The 20,771-nt window shown below is 37.0% G+C and overlaps 1 protein-coding gene across 1 annotated transcript in view; it reads left to right on the plus strand.

Annotated features, from left to right (window-relative positions):
* The window catches only part of cntn2 (contactin 2), a 29,392-nt gene extending 8,992 nt beyond the window's left edge, over nt 1-20,400 (plus strand). Inside the window, exons 2-23 of the mRNA XM_057362188.1 lie at nt 1,891-1,997; nt 4,716-4,857; nt 5,882-6,057; nt 6,248-6,343; nt 6,434-6,646; nt 6,954-7,056; nt 7,207-7,385; nt 7,733-7,869; nt 8,197-8,326; nt 8,999-9,149; nt 9,733-9,860; nt 11,202-11,377; nt 12,218-12,338; nt 13,082-13,240; nt 13,552-13,701; nt 13,842-13,912; nt 14,049-14,283; nt 15,212-15,327; nt 15,804-15,990; nt 16,764-16,876; nt 18,009-18,177; nt 18,300-20,400. Of these exons, the coding sequence (XP_057218171.1) occupies nt 1,940-1,997; nt 4,716-4,857; nt 5,882-6,057; nt 6,248-6,343; nt 6,434-6,646; nt 6,954-7,056; nt 7,207-7,385; nt 7,733-7,869; nt 8,197-8,326; nt 8,999-9,149; nt 9,733-9,860; nt 11,202-11,377; nt 12,218-12,338; nt 13,082-13,240; nt 13,552-13,701; nt 13,842-13,912; nt 14,049-14,283; nt 15,212-15,327; nt 15,804-15,990; nt 16,764-16,876; nt 18,009-18,177; nt 18,300-18,409 (3,120 nt within the window). The 5' untranslated portion in view covers nt 1,891-1,939 and the 3' untranslated portion in view covers nt 18,410-20,400. The remainder of the gene's footprint in view (nt 1-1,890; nt 1,998-4,715; nt 4,858-5,881; nt 6,058-6,247; nt 6,344-6,433; nt 6,647-6,953; nt 7,057-7,206; nt 7,386-7,732; nt 7,870-8,196; nt 8,327-8,998; nt 9,150-9,732; nt 9,861-11,201; nt 11,378-12,217; nt 12,339-13,081; nt 13,241-13,551; nt 13,702-13,841; nt 13,913-14,048; nt 14,284-15,211; nt 15,328-15,803; nt 15,991-16,763; nt 16,877-18,008; nt 18,178-18,299) is intronic.
* The last annotated feature ends 371 nt before the right edge of the window (nt 20,401-20,771 follow it).

Here is a 20,771-nt window from a genome sequence, read left to right on the forward strand (position 1 = left end):
GGCATGAATATGCCACAGTATGAATGCTGGGAAAGCTGCAGTGAATGTTATTGGCTATATGCATGTGTTTCAAGTTGCCTGTTATGCTTTTATGCTAATGTATATTGCCAAAGTTCCTTTGGGGAAAGTAAGTCCTTTGGTGGCCATTTTGGTAACACCCCTGCATACCAGCTATTTTTTTATGTAAGAACGTTTCCCTAAAGTTAGCTTTAAGTTATAAAAATGTTATATCTGAAAGTTCTTAAAACGTTGAAAAAAAACTTTAAAAAGTGTCTAGTTTTTTTAGACGTTGTATAAACGTTCTTGCTTGGTTATAATAACGTTTGAGAAAATGTTAATAAAACGTCCCATTTACTAGTTATATAAACATTCCCACAATGTTTTGGCATGGTTATTAAAAAGTTATTGTAACACTTCATTTTCTCTATACAATAACATTTACTTAACATTAAACTTGAACTCTACAAAATAGCCATACATGTATAGCTCAGCTCCTATTTACGTGATTGAGGAAATCTCCAAATGTGTTAGTTAAGTTTATTTTCTGTTTATATATTTTAAACCAACCAACATTAATTCATGTATTTGTATGTACTGTTTCTGCCAGAGATTTGCTTTCTCTGCAAAATTTATTCATGCCCACACACTACGACATAGCTGGACACATCAAGCAGTGCGAATTGTTGTAATCCAAACCCTGGTAGCCGGCAGATCATAATGTGCTGAGTAGAGGGTAGTTGAAATGCTGTGACAACATACACAAGCATTGCTTATAAAACAAGCCTTTCAAAAGCGTCTGAGAGTGCAGTCAGGTGGCAGTCTGTGTCTTGTAGTATAATTAAGGAATTTCTCTGATGGTAGTCCCTTTTCTCTCACATTGGAAGCTCTCGAGTGACATATATGGGATGCTGTTCCTGTGAATAGCACCTCACAAACGACAAATCCGTGCTGGCTCTTTGTGGTTGTCTTTTTCGCCCGCAGTCTCAGACTTACCGGGATTCACTGCCCTTGTTGCGACTGGCATTGCTTGAGCCAGGAAAAAATGTGCAATTGCCAATTACAGGGCTGGAGGGGTTATGTTGCACAGCAGAGCATGCAGTCCTGCAGACCAAAAGCAGATGTGAGGGCAGGATGGTGAACAGTGCAAAACAGCTGCTGCTCGCTGGATCTCTTGACAATTCAGCCGTAAGATGATTTGACAAGTTGCCCGACCTTGTTCTATAGGACCTCGGTTTACAGGCAGGCATCATCGGCTGACAAATCAGGGAGAGGTGAATGTGACAGAATGGAGTTAAGTTTCAGGTAGTTTGATGAATATGCATGTCAAAGTAACTCAGACTTTGACTGTAATGGAAAGCACTCGACTGGGCGTCCTCACAGGGGCTGGTATGAATTCGGCTTTGAGGTTAGAAACGGACGCAGCAGGAAAAGGGAGTTTAACAGAACAAAAGGCATGACTGAGTCACTGTGGTGAGGTGTGAAGAAATTCTAAAAACCCAGAGCTTATTTATTGCATAGAATAAAACATGGGGGGGGGGTATGGGGGCTTGTCAGTGTTTTTGTGTTGTTTCCATTCCAAGCATCATTTAAAACAATTTTGCTTTCAAGTAAACTGATCTTGTTTACAGAAAATATTTTATTGGCAAGAAGTTTATTGCTGTTTGAAGCATAAAGCTTCTATATATATTATATATTTGGTTTATATTTAAAAACAAAACACGTGAAATTCAGTATATGTTTGTATTCAGACACAAAGACAAATTAACTCACATCATCTTAAAAAATCACCTTACAATCAGATTGGCTGCAACCCATAACCTCAATCTCAACAAAGGGAGTGATTATTTAAATGTTTTTTTGGGGTGAGTCATCTGTCTTCTTTCTCTCCAGGAGCCGACAGACCTTCATCTCTCATCAGGGGTGTGGTTGCAGCAGAAGGATGAAGAGGCTGTGGTGTCTGTTGTCTATCAGCTCTCTGGCTCTGAGCTATGCAGTGGGTAAGTGCGGTCTGAGTCTTTGTCTCCTACCATCTCATCTCATTAAGGATCCCATTTAAAACCATACTTAGTGGTCTGACTAAGCCTTTTCCCCAAACTTTGTTATCGCTCACCCGGCCGAATTCCCTGTGCGCTACCGTTGGCTTGTTAAAACATCATTGAAATGTAAGATGTCACTTTGATGGCAGGTGATGTGTCTGGCATACATGGGTTTAGGGCGGAGCATCTGTGGGGGGCCACAAATTCAGATTAATTATTCATTCTGTTATTTTAGATCACTGGGCAGAAGGGATTTGATTTACTTGAGAGGTGTTTTTGTCGGCTAAAGTAATCCGGGAGCCATAAAACATTGATAAAAATGTGGTTGTGTCCATATCAATTAACTTGAGTCAAAGCTGTTTTCGTCTCACAGAGCAAGACTTTTGACTATCGGTATGAAGCCTTGTCTACTTTACTCCAAATCTGGCCAGCAACAAACAGAAAGAAAGCATCTATAGATATGTTTTTATGGCTTAAAGGTCAAGTGTATGAAATTTAGCGGCATCCAGCAGTGGGGTTGCGAATTGCAACCAGCGGCTCACTCCAACCCTCCCTTTCCAAGCACTACGGTGGCTGACACAGGACTAAGATGTTGTCACGTTTTCGCTTCTTTGCCGAAGGAGATAACGTATTTACGTAAAAGCGGTTTGTCCGTTTAGGGATACTGTCGAAACAACATGGCGAATTCCATGTAAGGGGACCCGCGGTGTATGTAGATAGAAATAGCTCATTCTAAGATAAGAAAAACATAATGTGTCATTATGTAAGGTCTTTATACACCTCTGAAGACATAGTTATGTTTATTATATTGCATTTCTGTCAATAGATCCTCCAAAAAATTCCACATTGGACCTTTAATTATAGCAAATACAAACACACAAATGTTCATATTCGCAAGAATGGAGAGGTATGGATATACTGTATATTATTCCACATGTTTAGCTTTAATTGGCTTACAGTGCAATATAGTTTCATATACCGCACACTAAGAGTTTGTGTGATGAGCTGTTAAAAGACTTCAGTGAAAAGGAACTTAAGTGGCAGTTCTGAGTTGTTTATCCCCATTACTGGAGGCAGCACACCATTGAATCCCACTATAATCCCTGAGTGAGAAAGCCTCCTGGGGAGTCAAACTCCTCCTCATCTCCTCTTCTGCCTCAATCTTATTGCCCTAAGTTTCTCAGTCTCACTAAAACTGCAGACATACTGCAAAAACATTTGATTGCGAGGATTTTCTTGATCAGGTTACTTTTGTCTTGCTTTCCGGTAAAATCGGAATAATCTTAATTAGATTTACTTGAAAAGCAAAATAATCAGCACAATCTCTTGTGGATTTGTAGCTATTTTACGAGGCGGGCTAATTCGTATGAATTTGTGCAATTTTATTTGAACAATTTGCTTTTGCGTCAGTTTGCCCCCTTGTACGAATTCCAATGAGATCATGTTGAAATTTTTAGGTTGAATTTTAATTTCAAATACTATATTTTGAAATAGATTGATTTTTTATTACCTAATTGGCTAATTGTGTTTTATAATATTAAGCATACATTTAACTATTTAATGTATTTTGACAGTTTGTATTACCTTTCGAATTACAATTTAAAATTTTGTTTCTGAATTACTGTAAATGTATCTGTTTTTTGTTTAGATAATTACTACAAAATGAGAAAAAGACAGGTAAAGCATACAGTTCATAAAACTACTGACATGTTTATGCATGTGGCACATCCCGACAGCATTACAGATTGCACAGAATATGCAGCAGTCTTAAATCTATAATCAAACTTCTGCTTTTGAAAGTTCGGGTCTGAAACTTGAAAAGCAAAATCTGAATTTCAAATGCACTGGCATAAATGCAAACAAGCATTCAAGTCCCATATAATCCAAACTCATCTCTGACCCAGTTCATAATGCATCAGATGCATTCGCGACTACCTGGAGACTTTACTGTATGTCTTCAGACTCCCCAGTTCCCTTCTCTTCCGTCAAAACAGCTGAGTGCATGCAATTATATCTGACAGCTTGTATCCCCTATTGAGTTTCCCTGGGTGGAGAACTCTCCCGCTCCGAGTGCAAACTCTGCTACTGTTGTTAGGCATAGACACCCCAAAGGGGTTAGTCTCTTTAGCACAGAACACTGGCTGTCAAATGAGACCCGGGATTGACAAGATTTTAATATAAAGTACTTCCGATTACTCTCAAAGGATATTTCACATTGTATTTCATTTAGTGTTATATAGACTAGTGGTAACTGGAAGGTTGATAGATCAAACCTTCTGAGGAATAATCCATTAAATCACACTATGTTATAAAATACATGAAAAATTTGAGATTTTTTAAAAGAGATTTTCTTAATAACTGTAGTGTAATTTGCTTTGGATGAAAGCACAAATTTAAAATTACAAATTCGTTTTTTGTACGATGGAAATTCCATTATATTTTATACAGTATTATACATAATACTTAACAATTAAATGTATCATTGTATTACCATCACTGTACCAGTGCTACCAGTACATTTTTGTAAGGGCTGAGCAAGACTGTCACTGTCAAAGAGAGGGTTAACTAGAAACCCACTTAAACAATGTTGACCTGCTACAGGCTATGGTCATACTCTAGAAAACATACAAATAATTCCTTCAAAAAACATTTTGTGTCTGTATGTCTGATGTTTCTCAGGTGGAGATGTGTGTGTGTCAGGACACGACAGTGGGCCTGTGTTTGAAGAGCAGCCGTCTAGTCTGATCTACCCAGAGGGGATGCCAGAAGGCAAGGTCACCCTTAGCTGCCAGGCTCGCGCCAGCCCTGCTACTATATACCGGTACTCAGATCACATTTTTGGCACTTACACCTTATCGAACAAAACAGAACCTAATTAATTTAATATGCCCTATCGTATTTTTAGCCAACCTAATCTGAGTTTGCATTTCATTTTGTCCTACGCTACAAAATTCTTTTCTTAATCAGTTTTGTTCTTCAGTACAATGCCTAAAAACCAATAAAAATGGTTTTAGAGAAAATATCTTGAATTAAGCTTAAGCTTAGAGCAAACATTTATGTTTCAAATTTTATCTTATTTAGTTATGTTTAGATATTTTTACAGAAAAGTAAGACAAAGATATTGATTAAAATGAGAGAAATGAAGCTTCGCTACCAGTCAAAAGTTTGGAAACGCTTAACTGAAATGTTTCTAATTATCTTAAAAATCTTTTAAGGTGTATGGTTAAAAGTTTTAAATTACTTTAGTGAAATATATATATATTTATGCAGTTTGGCAGACGCTTTTATCCAAAGCGACTTACATTGCATTGTACTATACATTTGTTTCTGACTATGTGCAATCCCCTGTGATCGAACCCATTACCTTACCATTACGCCATGTTGTAACCACTGAGCCACAGGAAAGCTAGGATATAACTGTGCCAACATTTAATTTCATTAACTAAAACTTTATTTAAAAAGATACTTTGAAATTGATGACTCGGACCAAATAAAGAAGAAAAAGCAGCCAATAAGAGCCTTGAATAGTGAACTCCTTCAATACTCTTTAAAAATCTTCCCAGGGTGAGACCTCCTGAAACTGCATTAAAATGCCCAAAGAACAGTTTTTGCAAATTCTAGTCAAAGGGTGGCAATTTGAAGATTCTAAAATATAACATTTATTTTAGATACTGAAGAGTTTGAAGAGTTTACTGTTATTCTTAAAGATAAAATATATTAATTAAAAAAATGTGCTTCCAAAGATTTTATGGTACTGTATATCCATACAAACGTAATATATGTTTGCCCAAATTTTCATTTTTACCATGTTCAAGCATTTAAAATGAGTGTGTTGTTACTCACAGGTGGCGTGTGAATGGCACAGAAGTAGTTATCGGAGAGGATTCACACTATACCCTGGTGGCGGGAAACCTTGTGATTAACAACCCCCAACATGGGCGAGATGGAGGGTCATACCAGTGTCTCGCCTTTAACCGCTGTGGCACCATTGTTAGCCGTGTTGCTACCCTCAAATTCGGCTGTGAGTACAAACCAAGAGATGACTTTTCTCACAGTGTGAAAAACAGACCCTTCTAAATAATTAGACCTTTCTAAATTGTTGTGTAACTCTGTTGTGGCAGTACCCATTTCTAATATTTCTGCATTAAACCTAAAAAATGGATTGAGAACCAACAAAGACAAAGAGACTGATTATATAATGCGCTTTCTAGACCTCCGTGATTTCCCTCCTGAAAGCAGAAGTCCTCAGACAGTCCACGAAGGCACTGGAACCTTCCTTGCCTGCCAGCCACCGGCTCATTACCCAGGTGTGCCTGCAAACTACCACAACACGCAGTCTTAAACTTCATCAGTAACTTATTTTCTGCCAATGTTAAAATTACATTCCTATCCACCAGCTTTGTCCTACCGCTGGTTCATCAACGAGTTTCCCAGCTTCATTCAGCCGGAGGATGGCAGATGGTTTGTTTCCCAGGTGACTGGTAACTTGTACCTAGCCAATGCCAGAGCCAATGATACGGGAAATTATTTCTGTTTTACTACCATCAATATGGACATCAGCACCAAGAGCATCTTCAGCAAAGCCGTCCAGCTCACCGTTTACTCTGACGGTCAGTTCCAAGCTCCATATTGTCCTTATTGAGCTGAACCACATTTGAATGCTTTGGCAATTAAATTCCACCTGCTTACATTAGAATAACATTTGAAACATCTGTATTCTATGACAAATAGGTTTCCTAGCCACTTAGTCGTACAACATTTGTAAAGGGCAATGCTGCCACCAAAACGCTCTTTTTAAGCACATTATGTGTTTATTCAAATAATCACATGCATACTATGATACATTTTTTGCCACTTATAATATACTGTACATTAATATAGCGCGCTTAGTTTTATTTTTTCCCTTTGGTTCTACAGCAAACCCAAGGAAATCTGCCCCAAACATCCGAGTGCGTTTCCCTGCCGAGACTTACGCTTTAACAGGACACACCACACAGCTTGAATGTTTTGCCTATGGCAAGTAAGTGTCTCTAAGCTTAGAGATGCTTCTCTTTGGAGATCATCCATTTAACATCCATTTAATCCATGATGTTGCTAAAAACAGACAAAACAAAACAGACCTTTACCTCTTTTCTTTTTCTCTCCCTCTGTACTTTGGTTCCTCCCTTAGTCCCATTCCTAAGACTCGCTGGAGGAAGGTTGATGGGGTCTTGCCGCCTAAGGTGGCCATTGTAGACGGGCCCATCCTGATTATTCCTGAACTGAACTTTGAGGATGAGGGCATGTATGAATGTGAGGTCTACAACTCTGAGGGCCGGGAAACACATCAGGGACGCATCTCTGTGCAGGGTAGGCGTACAGTCAGTGCTGATATGATATCTGCTGCTGTTAACATCATGGGGACATTTTGGGAAGTGTCCCTAAATGCTAAATATATACAGTATGTATGCAGAATGGTGTAACGATGCTCTTATGGGCTTATGGATATGAAGATAGGAATGAATTATAAAAATTTGACTTAATGTTTTTCATATTAACATAAGTTGAAAAAAGAGTCTTTCACTAGTTATACTTCATTAGACGTGCTGTATGAAATACACGGAAGTGTAGAATATGAATATAAGTGATATGAATGTGTGTGTTTGTGTGTGTGTGTGTGTGTGTGTGTGTGTGTGTGTGTGTGTGTCACTTTACAGCCCAGCCTGAGTGGCTCCAGGTAATGAGCGACTCCGAGGTGGAGATCAGTTCCGAACTGCAGTGGAGCTGCGCAGCCGCCGGCAAACCGAGACCCACCATCCGCTGGCTGCGTAACGGACAGCCCCTCAGCACACAGGTCAGCCGCACCGATTACAACACACACCACTGTGTGACCCCCTTATCACACACTGTGTCTGTTATCAGAAACGAACAGAACCTCTAGCTGTCAGGAGTCAGACTGAAATATGCAAACTCATTTTTAGAAAACTCATCATGTCTGGAGGGCAGCAAGGTGTGACAGTAAATAATCTGCTCATTATCTGTATAACTGGAAATATGTCAAGAGATGGAGAGGAGAAATCGTGTAGGCCCTCTGCTGGCGTTAATGGTGCATGATCTCTGCCGGCACGTAGCCTGTGGTTAACTGAAGAAGATTCATAATTTTACACTTGTCTGCGCGCAGGACCGTGTGGAAGTGAATAATGGCCGACTGATGATCGGTAACCTCGCCCTGGATGATTCGGGGATGTATCAGTGTGTGGCCGAAAACAAACATGGCACCATTTACTCGAACGCTGAGCTTCGTGTTCAAGGTGAGCAAACACATCATCATTTTTAAATATAAGAGAAGTACATAATATGGTGGTTTTTAAACTGTGGTTTGTACAAATGATCTTAAAATAATTCATTTAAATTATAAAACTATATAAGTATAATATTATATAACTGTAAAAAAATTACAAATATTTACATACATTTTTTAATTGATAAATAATTTTTGTAAAACCTTGTGCAAACCTTTAATGCATAGCTTACATTTTTTAATACAGAAAGTTTAGATTAGAGTCCAAAAAAGAGCATCACAAAAATGATTGGCAAAAAGGTGATTTTATTCTATCTACTAGATAGTCCATTTCTTAAAGGCAGGCTTTAAAAATGGCCTCCATTTTAACTTGTAAGTGCTCAGTTTTTAGCATCATATTTCTAATATAGTTTGACCGAGGACAAAATTAAAGGGAACATTGCTGTGTCTAGGTTGTACTGATTTGTTCAAAGGTGGTACTTGACAGGAAACGTTTGAGAACGAAACATTTAATTAATTAGAATATTATTGCATAAGCATTGACATATTTCTCCTGTTATCTACCCAAATGCACTTCACATCCTCCTTGCTCACCCAGTCATGCCTGACCCATAGTGTGATGTGTTTTTAAACCTCTCCTTCTCCTTTCCTTCCCTTCATGCCCTGTTCTCTTGGCCTTCAGTCCAGGCACCAGATTTCAGGTTAAATCCGGTTCGTAAGCTGCTCCCTTCGGCCCGTGGAGGACAGGTTAAAATGGAGTGTAAACCTCGTGCAGCTCCTAAACCGACTCTCTTCTGGAGTCGTGGCACAGAACTGCTGACCAACAGCACCAGGTAATACAGTCAGACCATGTGATTCATAATTTATGATTGTTTATGATTTCAAAGTGTTCCTAAATGACCTTTAAATTTCACTTTGGTTTCTGAATTTGAATTCAATGTGAATTAAGTCAACAAAAGGAAGTAGCTTTAAAATATCTATAAGTGTTTGCTCTAATAATTTAAAAAGTCATGTTTTAAATGAATCACAATTGGGTATTTTCAAAAATAAGTTAAGGTATTTTCAAAAGTTAAGGTTTGCAAAGATGTCTACATATAGTTGAACCTGATTTAAAAACTACATTACCCAGAATGCTCTTTTTACCAATAGGCCTTCAAATGGGGCCAGGAAATAAATTAGCAATTTAATGTGAATTCTATCTTATGCATTAAAAGGGCACTAGTTCTTAAATTTGCTAAACACTGCATTTAACACAAAGAGTAATACACACATTTTATTAATCACACAGAGAAATGGCTTTTGTGGGTTTTTGATGTGTTTGGTCAGATGGTGAGTCCATTTACCTCTGTTGTGGTTATGCAGTTTGCTTTGAATACAGAAAGCTTTCACAAAGACCATGTCATTAACTCTATCCAGGATAACAGTCACTCCAGATGGGATGCTGTGGATCTATAATATCAGTCGTGCTGATGAGGGGAAGTACACCTGTTTTGCAGAGAACTACCTGGGCAAAGCCAACAGCACAGGACACCTGTCGGTCAGAGGTAACATTGTTAAACTCTTCTTTAGTGAGTTACCTGTTGAAACTTAAACTGATATTAGTGAGTGTTTACATGCATGGTTTTACACAGATTATGTTTAATAAACTAATTTTGTTAAATAAAAATGATGTAATGTCGTATAGAATGTTTAACTGAAATTTGCATGACTATTTTTTAGCCATCCATGCACTCAGTATGCATCTGTGCATTTGTGACCCAGGATAACAAAACCAGTCATATGGGTAAATTTTTTTAAATAAGCTGAATAAATAAGCTTTCCATTGATGTATGGTTTGTTAGGATCGGACTATGGTATATTTGGCCGAGATACAACTATTTAAACTGTGAAATCTGAGGGTGCAAAAAACTAAAATACTGAAAAAATCGCCTTTAAAGTTGTCCTAATTAAGTCCTTAACATAGCAAAAATATTTTTGATATATTTACGGTAGGAAATTCACAAAATATCTTCATGGAACATGATCTTTTGGCATAAAAGAAAAATCGATAATTTTGACCCATTCAATGTTTTGTTGGCTATTGCCACAAATATTCCTGTGCTACTTAAGACTGGTTTTGTGGTCCAGGGTGACATTTATTTATGCTTTGATGGCAAGCATTCTGGCATTTTTGGTTTCTTTATTTGCATGTAAAATTAATCTCAGGGCAATTCCGTGAAAATGTCAACCTTACCATGAAAAAATATTTTTTTTTAACCAACGGTTTTTACTTTGGTAACATTTGGTGGTTATATAATACCCATGTGAGATCTCTCTTCAAATTTGTAAAGCATTTGTTTTATTTTTAGTGCATGATTTAGTGCATGATCATAGTCAGGTAAGTGCCATTTTCAGGATTGTCACATCCATAATGCTACATATTCCTCATAAATGGACACATGAAAATTAAAATAAAATAACTATTTTATGTTCTATAAAGAGGCATCCCTTCTCCATTAATTGGGTATTATTGCTTTAGTATTGTGCATTTTATTTCACAGAAATCCTACAAAGTTTGTCGTCTCCCAAAAAACGCGTACTTTTTATTGTCACATCCATAATGCATGTTTATTTCCCTTTTTTTTTAAATAGAAAATTTGTTCATAGACTGACAGTTTTTTATGTTTAGACTTTAACAACAAGGGTTTAGTAAAATATAAACAGATGGTTCAATATATTTGTAACAAATTCATCCTCTGAGCATTTTTATGTCACGTCCATAACGCAAAATGTCACGTCCATAATGTTGGAATTGCCCCTCAATCATTTTTTGTGATGTGGAATTTTGGAAATCTGCATTTTCTTGGGCCTGCAGTGTATCTCAAGGTTGTTGTTTTTCCGAACAGACGCCACAAAAATCACACTAGCGCCCTCTAATGCAGACATCAATAAGGGTGAAAATGCCACCCTTCAATGCCATTCATCACATGACCCTACTATGGATCTCACCTTCACCTGGTCCATCAATGGGGTTCTGCTGGACCTGGAGGAACCTAATGGACACTATCGCCGCATCGAAGGGGTGAGTCTACATTTTGGTTGTTGAAATTGTGCATTAGGCTTTAGTTTTCAAACACTGAATACTTTGCTCTGTTAGTTTGAAATTTGATGTATTTTTTGCTTGGCACAGGTTAATGAAGTAGGGTCAGATATTGCCATAAATGACAGTTGGTCTCTGGTGTCAACAAAAAGTGTTACATTTTTCTTCCAGATTTCTAACCAAATGCTGTAATGTTTCAAGATTCAAGGTTTTTATTTGTCACATTGAGAAGTTATATAGAGAATATACAACAAGCGGTGAAATGTAGGTCAGGTCAGCTCCAAATACAACACAAAAGGAAAATATAAATAATATTAAGTTAAAGGTATATATAGTCTATGATAAACTGTAAATATTTACATGAGCATAATGTTATGTAGTTCTATAAAATTCTTAGTGCTAAGGCCTAAAAACTCACACATCGAACATCTTGGCAACCACTGTGGCTTCAGGTTTTCAATAAAAAGCATCACACTTTATATAAAATATAAAAAATCTGTTTGTGTTCTTAACGTTTAAAATGAGAAAGATTAGTAATTTGTATTCCATTACCAGCCACGGCTGCACTCACACTTTAAAGATTACTTTAATAGGATTTACTGGAAAGTAAATCCCTTTTATATATGATAATATTTTAAATTACGTATTTCGTTGATTATGTGAGCCACGACCTTAGCTGAGTCCATTTTAAAATCCAAATTTGGAGCTTCCCCATATTAGGCACCTAATAAAACACAGTAATTGCTCTTGTGAAGTTGAAGTGGCCCAACTCTTTAATACACTTTTCTTTGGACTGTTATCACTTTCTGTAACTTTCTACAGAAAGAGACGATCGGAGACCTGGTGATAGTAAACGGACAGCTCAGTCACGCCGGCACATATACCTGCACGGCCCAGACGGTGGTGGACAGCGCGGTGGCTTCAGCCAGGCTGGTCGTAAGGGGTGAGAACTTCTAGCTGGTTTAAGGGAAAGTCCACCCAAAAATAAAAAAATCTGTCATGAATTACTCAACCTCAAGTAGTTCCAAACCTGTGTAAATTTCTTTGTTCTGTTGAGCACAAAGAAAGATATTTAGAAGAATGTTAGCAACTGACATTTCTGGGGGAGTCAAAAAATGGTAGTCAAAGGTACCCCAGAACTGTTTGTTTTCTTAAATTCTTCAAAATATCTTCATTAGTGTTTAACAGAACAAAGAAATATACAATATTTTTTTCTACAATGGTAGTCAATGGTTGCTAACATTTATCTAAATATCTTTCTTTGTGTTCAACGGAACAAAGAAATGTATACAGGTTTGGAACAACTTGAGGATGAGTAATTCATGACAGAATTTTCATTTTTGGATGGACTGTCCCTTTAGGAGTGATGGGTTCTTACAGAGACTTTATTAAAGCTCATTTTACCAGCCTGTTCCACAGATCTATTTCCTACAGTCTTAGCTCTGGGTAACTCTAGACACTATGTCCTATGAGAATTAATGAGTGGAGCTGTGAAATTTAAATTGAGCAGTTTCTTAACGTTGGGATTTGGTACCCACAGTGTTTAATACAGATTTTTACAAATGAAAGCATTACAGACTTAACTATGTGTGTATATACAGTAAGTAAGTCTGAGGAAATAGTATTGTAGATTTTCTCACGAAGCTAAAAGTTGAGACTCAATTCTCTCTCTTCCATTCTTTGCAGGTCCACCTGGCGCTCCTGGAGGGTTGGTGGTGACAAGTGTCAATGACACATCCATTGAGTTAAGATGGAGCCGTGGATATGACAACCACAGTCCCATTGGCAAGTACGTCATCATGGGCCGCTCAGTGCACACTCATGACTGGAAGAGGATGAGGACAGGTGAGATTACAGCTAATTCAGATGATTTACAAACACATTTAACATTTAATGCACACTTTATGCCTTTAGTTTAAAGCATATTTAAGATGCATATTTATTATTTATACATTTGCAAGAATATCTCTGCCACGTTTATTTATATATTAGTGATCAAAATTTCAGATTTTTGATAAACGTGTTAAAATGTTTTTTTTTCTCAAAAAGCTTTTGTTCATGATGTTTTTAATTTGCAGCAATAGCTAGATATTTTGTCATATATTTGTTTATTTTAGCATTATTCTTGTTTCATCACATGCAAATGATTCCAACAGACCCACTGAACATTGAAGGAAATGCTGAGTCTGCACGTGTGATGGATCTTCGACCCTGGATGGATTATGAATTCCTGGTCATTGCCAGCAACATCCTGGGTAGTGGAGAACCAAGCATGCCTTGCCAGCCTGTCCGGACCAAGCAAGCAGGTCAGAAAATCATCGCAAATGTATTAGTATTGAATAGCAATCAGACTTTTGAATCAAACTGGCATCCAATATCGATTTAGAGAAGTGGGATATTTCCTTTCGACTGAAGTAGAAAAATAACTGTTTATTTTGTCTTGCAGCACCAACCGTGGCGCCCAGCGGACTTGGTGGAGGTGGTGGAAACCGTAATGAACTCATCATTACGTGGACAGTAAGTGCAATAGATCTCAGTGCTCTCGTTGCATATTTTACTTGCTTTATACTTGCAAATTTGTATTTAGCATCAAAGGTTGTGAACAGAGCACAGGTCACCTTTCTAACACGATTTCTGCTTTAATGAATTGTAGCCCATGGCCAGAGAGTATCAAAATGGAGATGGCTTTGGTTATATCCTGGCATTCAGAAAGCAAGGTTTGCCAACTTGGACTGTGGTAAGGGTACCACATGTCGAGTCTTCACGATACGTCTACACCAATGAGACTCTGTCAGCCTACTGCCCGTTTGAAGTCAGAATCAAGGCCTACAACAAGAAAGGAGAGGGTCCTTTTAGCCAGATTGCTGTAGTGCATTCTGCAGAAGAGGGTGAGAGATATTCACTATTATTTTGAATTGTTTGTGTCTTGTGTCAGCTGTGTCACATGGCCTTTGAAATAAATGTATTTTGGGTTATAATATCTATGCCATTAATTCACTGTTGTGTTATATGCTGTTGCTAAGATTGCTTGCACCACTAGAGAGCAGACTAAAACTCATTTAAAGGGTTAACATCGTGAGAAATTACGTTTTATTTAGCTTTTGAATCAAGCTAATTTTTAGAAATTTTTATTTTAGAAATTTTAATGAATTGCAAAACTCTGTAGACTGCGCAAAATAAGAAAGATGAATGTTTTTTTAAACAGATATCCGGCGTTTTTAAAACTATTCAAAAATCTTGTTTTTTGCTGTGTAATTCTGTTATTTAGCTGTATTTTTTTATTATTACTTAATTAAAATAACTTCACTGCAGTTTGATTCATATTGGAATGCACAATAAAAAACACGATTTTTGATTTTTAAAAAAAACTGAGTTAACGCATCATGTTTAAATATTAAAAAATTATAAAACAAAGCTCAAATAAAGTATCAATAAATTCAAATGTAAAGCCAACATATAATTTGTATGTAAGTATTTAATATCAATAATAAAATATAAAAAAGAAAAATATAATATGAAATGTGCAATATACTAAAGTGTTCACAACAAGAAAAGAAAATATTGCCCCTACCTATATCAAAACCAACCACATACCATTAATGTTAATCTGCTATAGACTTCTGTTGTGCCACAACTTGCTCCCTAGTCCAAAAAGTGCATTTGTTGAAACCATCTTTTTTCATATTAAAAACTTTAAGTGTCATAAAGAGGAAGCATGCATGTGTTCTAAACTTATTTTATAAAACTTAAATAAGTCCCTTTATTGTTCTTAAATCATCTGTGATATTCATGTCTATTTATTTTGGTCTCTCTTAGAACCTACCACGTCCCCACGGAGAATTAACGCCACTGCACTGACCGCATTTGAGATTCAGGTGTCCTGGGAGCCCATTCAACATTTGAGCATTAATGGAGTTCTTCGGGGTTATGAGGTCAGTCCAGGCAACATTCTGCCTTTAATACTGCATCTCTTCCATATCTGTTGGTGTGTGGTTGATTGTTAAACATTATGAACCGCATAAATGGCGTGATGGAGTCAACATGACACTTGTGCTTCAAAACACAGATCCATTGGTATATACTGTATGAGCTTTGCCCATGGGGTAAACGTTGGTGACAGAAGTGGCGTTATCTGTTGCTTTTTATGATCCGCACAGCTAGATCACATCATCAAACATGTTGTTTAGATAGGACAGCTTGCCTTAGATAAAACCATGCAATAAAATGCCATGGCATCAAAGGGTATTTGTTTGTTATTTTAAATTTTCATAATCTGTTTATTTTAAAGAAAACATTTACGTTATGTTCACACACTTTTATGGTATGTGAGTTTACAATGCACACCCTTGTTGTTTCAATATTATCAGATGTGTATTACATAGTCTTTGCTGTCATGCACTGGTTACAGATTCGTTACTGGCGGCAACATGAACGGGAAGCCGCAGCGGATCGTGTGCGAACAGCAGGACTTGAGACCACTGCACGGGTGACGGGCTTGAGGCCTAATACTCTATATCACATCATTGTTCTGGCATACAACAGTGCCGGCACCGGCCCACCCTCCCCTCGGACCACAGTCATTACCAAGAAACCTCGTAAGACCCCTCTCATGCTGAACTCTTTTCAATATATATTTACACTCATGCATTCGGCAAATGCTATTATCCAGAGTAACTTACAGTGCATTCTAGTTATACATTTTGTCAGTCTGTCTTTGAGAATTAAACTGGCGAATGACTGGCATTGCAAGCACCAGTTTAAATAGAAAAACAGTGTTTTTATCGTGCACCTGTATTATACTCATTTTTACCACATTTACTGCGCAACTTTGCACTTAATCATTATAACACGTTTGTGGCTTAATACTTAAGTAGGTTGTATTTCTGGAAAACTATCTGCTAACACCAATTGTTACGGTAATTTAGCCCTAACTTGAGGACTTTTATAAACTTAGACTTGCTTTTTGTACCCTAAAGCGATATTGATGCGCAGGGACTCGATCGACAAATCTCACTTGTGTAAATAAATCAAGGTCAAAAGTTTAGAAAAATCTTGTTGCATCTCATTACGTTGCCAGTTTGTAGTGCAGTGTACTGTAAGTTGCTTCGGATAAAAACAAGATGACCGTAGCAGTCTTAAGTGTCTGAATTTGAATCCTTCCCCGAACAGGAAGTAAACTGTTGTTTAATCTGGACAGTTAACCTATTTTTGTCAATTATTAATGAATTATTACTATTTGTTAATTATTAAATATTGAATCTATTTTTGGTTGTATTAAATGCTTAGAATACCGAAAAACTGACATTTCCTAATCTTGTCATTGAGAACGGTGTGAAAGCCAGCGTGCATTTTCCCTCTTAATTTCTAGCCCCTAACCGTCCTCCTGGTAACATCTCATGGAAGGTGGATGGATCTTGGGTTACCGTGAGGTGGGATCATGTTAAATCCATGGACAATGAGTCTGCTGTGCTGGGCTATAAAGTGAGTGATATGTTTGTGCCGCGTCATATATCACTGCATGTTTGTCTTGAAAATATTTGTTCAGATGTAGTCATTTTGACTCATGCTGAGATATCGTTTCATACCTGTGAGGTAAGTATTTAATAAATGAGCAGCCTAATATTGGAGAGAATCAGAAATCAACCTACCACTCAGTAAAAACTGCGAAACAACTAATAAACCTTTAAACCTCCGTGCAGAGGTGATATGTGGCACGACTGCATCTCATATCTGATCTGGTATAGAAATCAAGGTCGCGTTTAATCCGAATGGCTTTCAGAACAAAGTCATACACCAGTTCGCCAATTCTATTAACTTATCAGAAAATCACTTGTCAGTTGAACCCTTGAGATAACCCTTTATCACTCTTGATATCTGAGAGAATCTTTCGAACCAGGCACAGAAACTTTGTGAACTAGCTGTCACAAACATGAGAAGGTCTTTTGACTGGATATGAAAGGGCGAAAGGAACCGTCGCAGCAGGCGAAATGAAATTGTGTTTATATTAAAAACATTATGAAGGCTTGGAAAAGTCCTTTGTGCCTCGCTGTGCAACATTTTACACATTGTTTCCAAAGTGATTTCAGTTCTTGTTCTCAGGCTGGGAGCTATTAATTTCAGTAAACATAAATGAAAATGAAAAATATCACAATGCTTAAAGGGACAGTTCACCCAAAAATGAGAATTCTGTCTTCATTTACTCATCCTCAAGTTGTTCCACATCTGTTCAAATTTCATACAGTTCTTGGCCACCATCGATTACCATAGTAGGAAAATTGCTTTATAAATTTCTTTGTTCTGTTGAACACAAAAGGAGATATTTTGAAGAATGTAGAAAAGCAAACAGTTCTGGGTCACTTGTGACGACCATTGTAATTTTTCCTACTATGGTAGTCAAGGGTTGCCAAAAACTGTTTGGTTACAAGCATTCTTCCAAATATCTTTCTCTGTTTTCATCAGAACAAAGAAATTTAGATAGATTTTGAACAACTTGAGGGTTAGTGAATGATGACAGAATTCTCATTTTTGGGTGAACTGTCCCTTTAAGAGATCTCAAGAGTTACATTCTAAAACAAATTTCATTTATAACATAGATGCTAAAATATTTTTGCAGGTCCTTTACAAGCATGAAGGCCAGTCTGCTTTGAAGATCCTGGACAAAGGCAAGACATCCATCAATCTTCCTTTACCTAAGGACAATGGTTATGTGGTTCTTGAGATCCGCTCATGGGGAGATGGTGGAGACGGAGCAGCTCATGAGACCATTGTGTCTCGAGACTCAGGTATACAGCACACATCAGACTTACTGTATGTTTTAAAGTGTCTAACTAATCTTGGGTGAACGTTCAGTTCTGGGTTCCTCTTCATGGTATGTTTTCTGAAAATCAGTCTGTTTGATACACAGGAACTGGAATGATGGTCCAGAACACGGCCGGCACTTCAGATCCTCTCTCGACAACAATTTTGATATTAACTGCACTGCCGCTCATTCTCATTGGCTCATCGGGACTGTGATTTTAGCCAATGAAAATTCGTATTAATATCACAAAGATATTTGAGCAGGTTTTCCTTTACAGGGACAGGGCTGTGGTATTTTTTGGAAGGAATTTTTTGCAATGCTTAAGTAGCGCGGTAAAGTTGTGGAAATGTTGAAGATATTCATTTTATTCTTTTGTATGAAAGGCTTTTGTACAAGGATGATTGGCCATTTTAGAATAATCAAAAAGTCTTCCACAAAGACTCTTTTGAGTGTTATACATTTTATCAACAGATGCTTGCCTTACGGAAATTCAGACTTGAATAATGGTTAAATCTGTAAACAACAGCTCTCACAAGTTAATATGTATTGGTGGAAATTTGTACGAAGTAAAACAAAATCTTGTTTGTTGTTTCATGGCAGCATGACTACAAAAGGATCCAAATGAATTTGTACCTTTTTTTAAGCAATGTATTTAAAGGCAAGAGCTGACCATTATTTTTTTCTGAACAATGTTTCATACTATCTGTGTTGACCTGAGAATGATCGTAGCGTTCTGCCTCTCCCTTGTGTGCTACATTTAAAGATGAAAGGTCTTAATGAATGCAGCGGTACAACAGAAGCTGATTGTCTTGTTGTTAAAGTGGGTTTGGCTTGCCAGCGTTATCACCCTGTTATCACGCTCTTTATTATTGCCATTATGCTTTGTCTGTTTTTTCAAAAAAATGATGTTCATTGGTTATTTACTTTCTTGGCGCAAATCTACCATTAAAAGAACATGTCGCTGGACATTGAACAATGCTGATGATAACATTTATGGACAAAAAAGTTAATGATTATTCAACTATATTAATGAGGTGTTGTTTAAATCCCTGCAAGGACACGTGAAGCCATTTGTTGGTTAAAAACCAAGGTTGTTGTATTAGTTGCGTTTTTTATATTTATTTATTTTACGACTAAATTAGTAATTTAAGAAGTCAATTGTTATGTATGTTGCTCAATACAGTGCCAGGAACAGCCTAAAAAACACTCTCATTTTGTGTTAAATAAATAAAAGGGACAACACAAGGTTGAATTAAAAGTAACATAAAATGTTGTCCATAACGAGGCACACAGATGAGATGTGTTTGGTTAAAGACAGATTGTGTTGTTTTTAAAGTGATGTAGTACACACTAAGATAGACTTGAAGTGTGCACTGTTTTTTACTCATTGAGGATCAGGGCAGCTAAAGAAAATGAATTCGTTTCTTATGGTAAACCCCTGATATTTATATCAGAAAGGGTCTTGTGGTATTAAAGTTGTTGCTGTAAATAAGTGTGTGAGGAGTGAGTGAAGGTTTGCTTTGCCTTATTGTACCGTGACATTATTTATTAATTCTGAGTCTTTTACTTTGCATACTTATTTTACTTTGCATTTTTTACTGTAAATTGTTTCATGATCACTCGATGATAAAAATAGCTTCATTATTTGCTCTTTAGTGGTTCTAGGAGCAACCCTGGGACCAGCCGGGCGAATTCTCCACTTTCCCATCACGAATTATGATGTATTATTGTGAGAATGTAGAAGTATTGAGAAGTCACGTTAGGACTGCAAAACCAAAACTTTTGTACTTTTTTTTTAAAAGAAATTTGTAATGACGTTATGTGTGCACTGTGTAAAAATCCCATAAGTATCTTTTCTTTCAATTCTGAAATCATTCTGCTGTTTTTCACATTGTGTGAGGTTTTCTCTCTCTCGTTCATTCAGAGCTCCATCACCAGGCTTCATTGCTCAAAGCTCAATGTTAATAGCTGTTAAACTGGTCTGTGATTTGGATCATCTGATTTTACAACATTTTCCAAAAAGGCTGTATGTGAGTGGTACGCAAGTAGTTTTACTTTGAAGGTCTCTCAGGTTGTGATGTCAGCGAGTCTCTTTGAACTACCATGTACCCCGGCTGTTGTAAATGTTGAGCCTGTCAGCTGTGGACTGAATGTGAATAATGCAGCACTTGTAAATATTCTTCAATAAAAACCTTTTGACTATTTGAAGCAACAATGCTATTTAATTATTGGTTTATTTATTGCACACACAATTTATTGCCTTGCCTTACATGTAAAAGCCATGTGTATGGATATGTCTCAGATTTACAATACTATAAATATTTGTATGCGTACATATACAATACATGTATTTCTGGGATTTCTGGTTGCCTGTCATCCTGCAAGCATGCTTGTTGCTGAAACAGTATAAACAACTTTAATTAGCTTGTTTTAGTTTTTTCCTTATTTATTTTGCCCCTAGATTTAGGTAATGTTAGGAAAGTAACGCATTCTGATGATTCTTGGCCGTTATTGATTTTTTTATAGCCTGCTTATATAATATTAGAATATTTTATCAAACATTACCTTCATTTTAAT

Source organism: Triplophysa rosa, linkage group LG20 (genome assembly GCF_024868665.1).
Source record: "Triplophysa rosa linkage group LG20, Trosa_1v2, whole genome shotgun sequence".
Lineage (NCBI taxonomy): Eukaryota > Metazoa > Chordata > Actinopteri > Cypriniformes > Nemacheilidae > Triplophysa > Triplophysa rosa.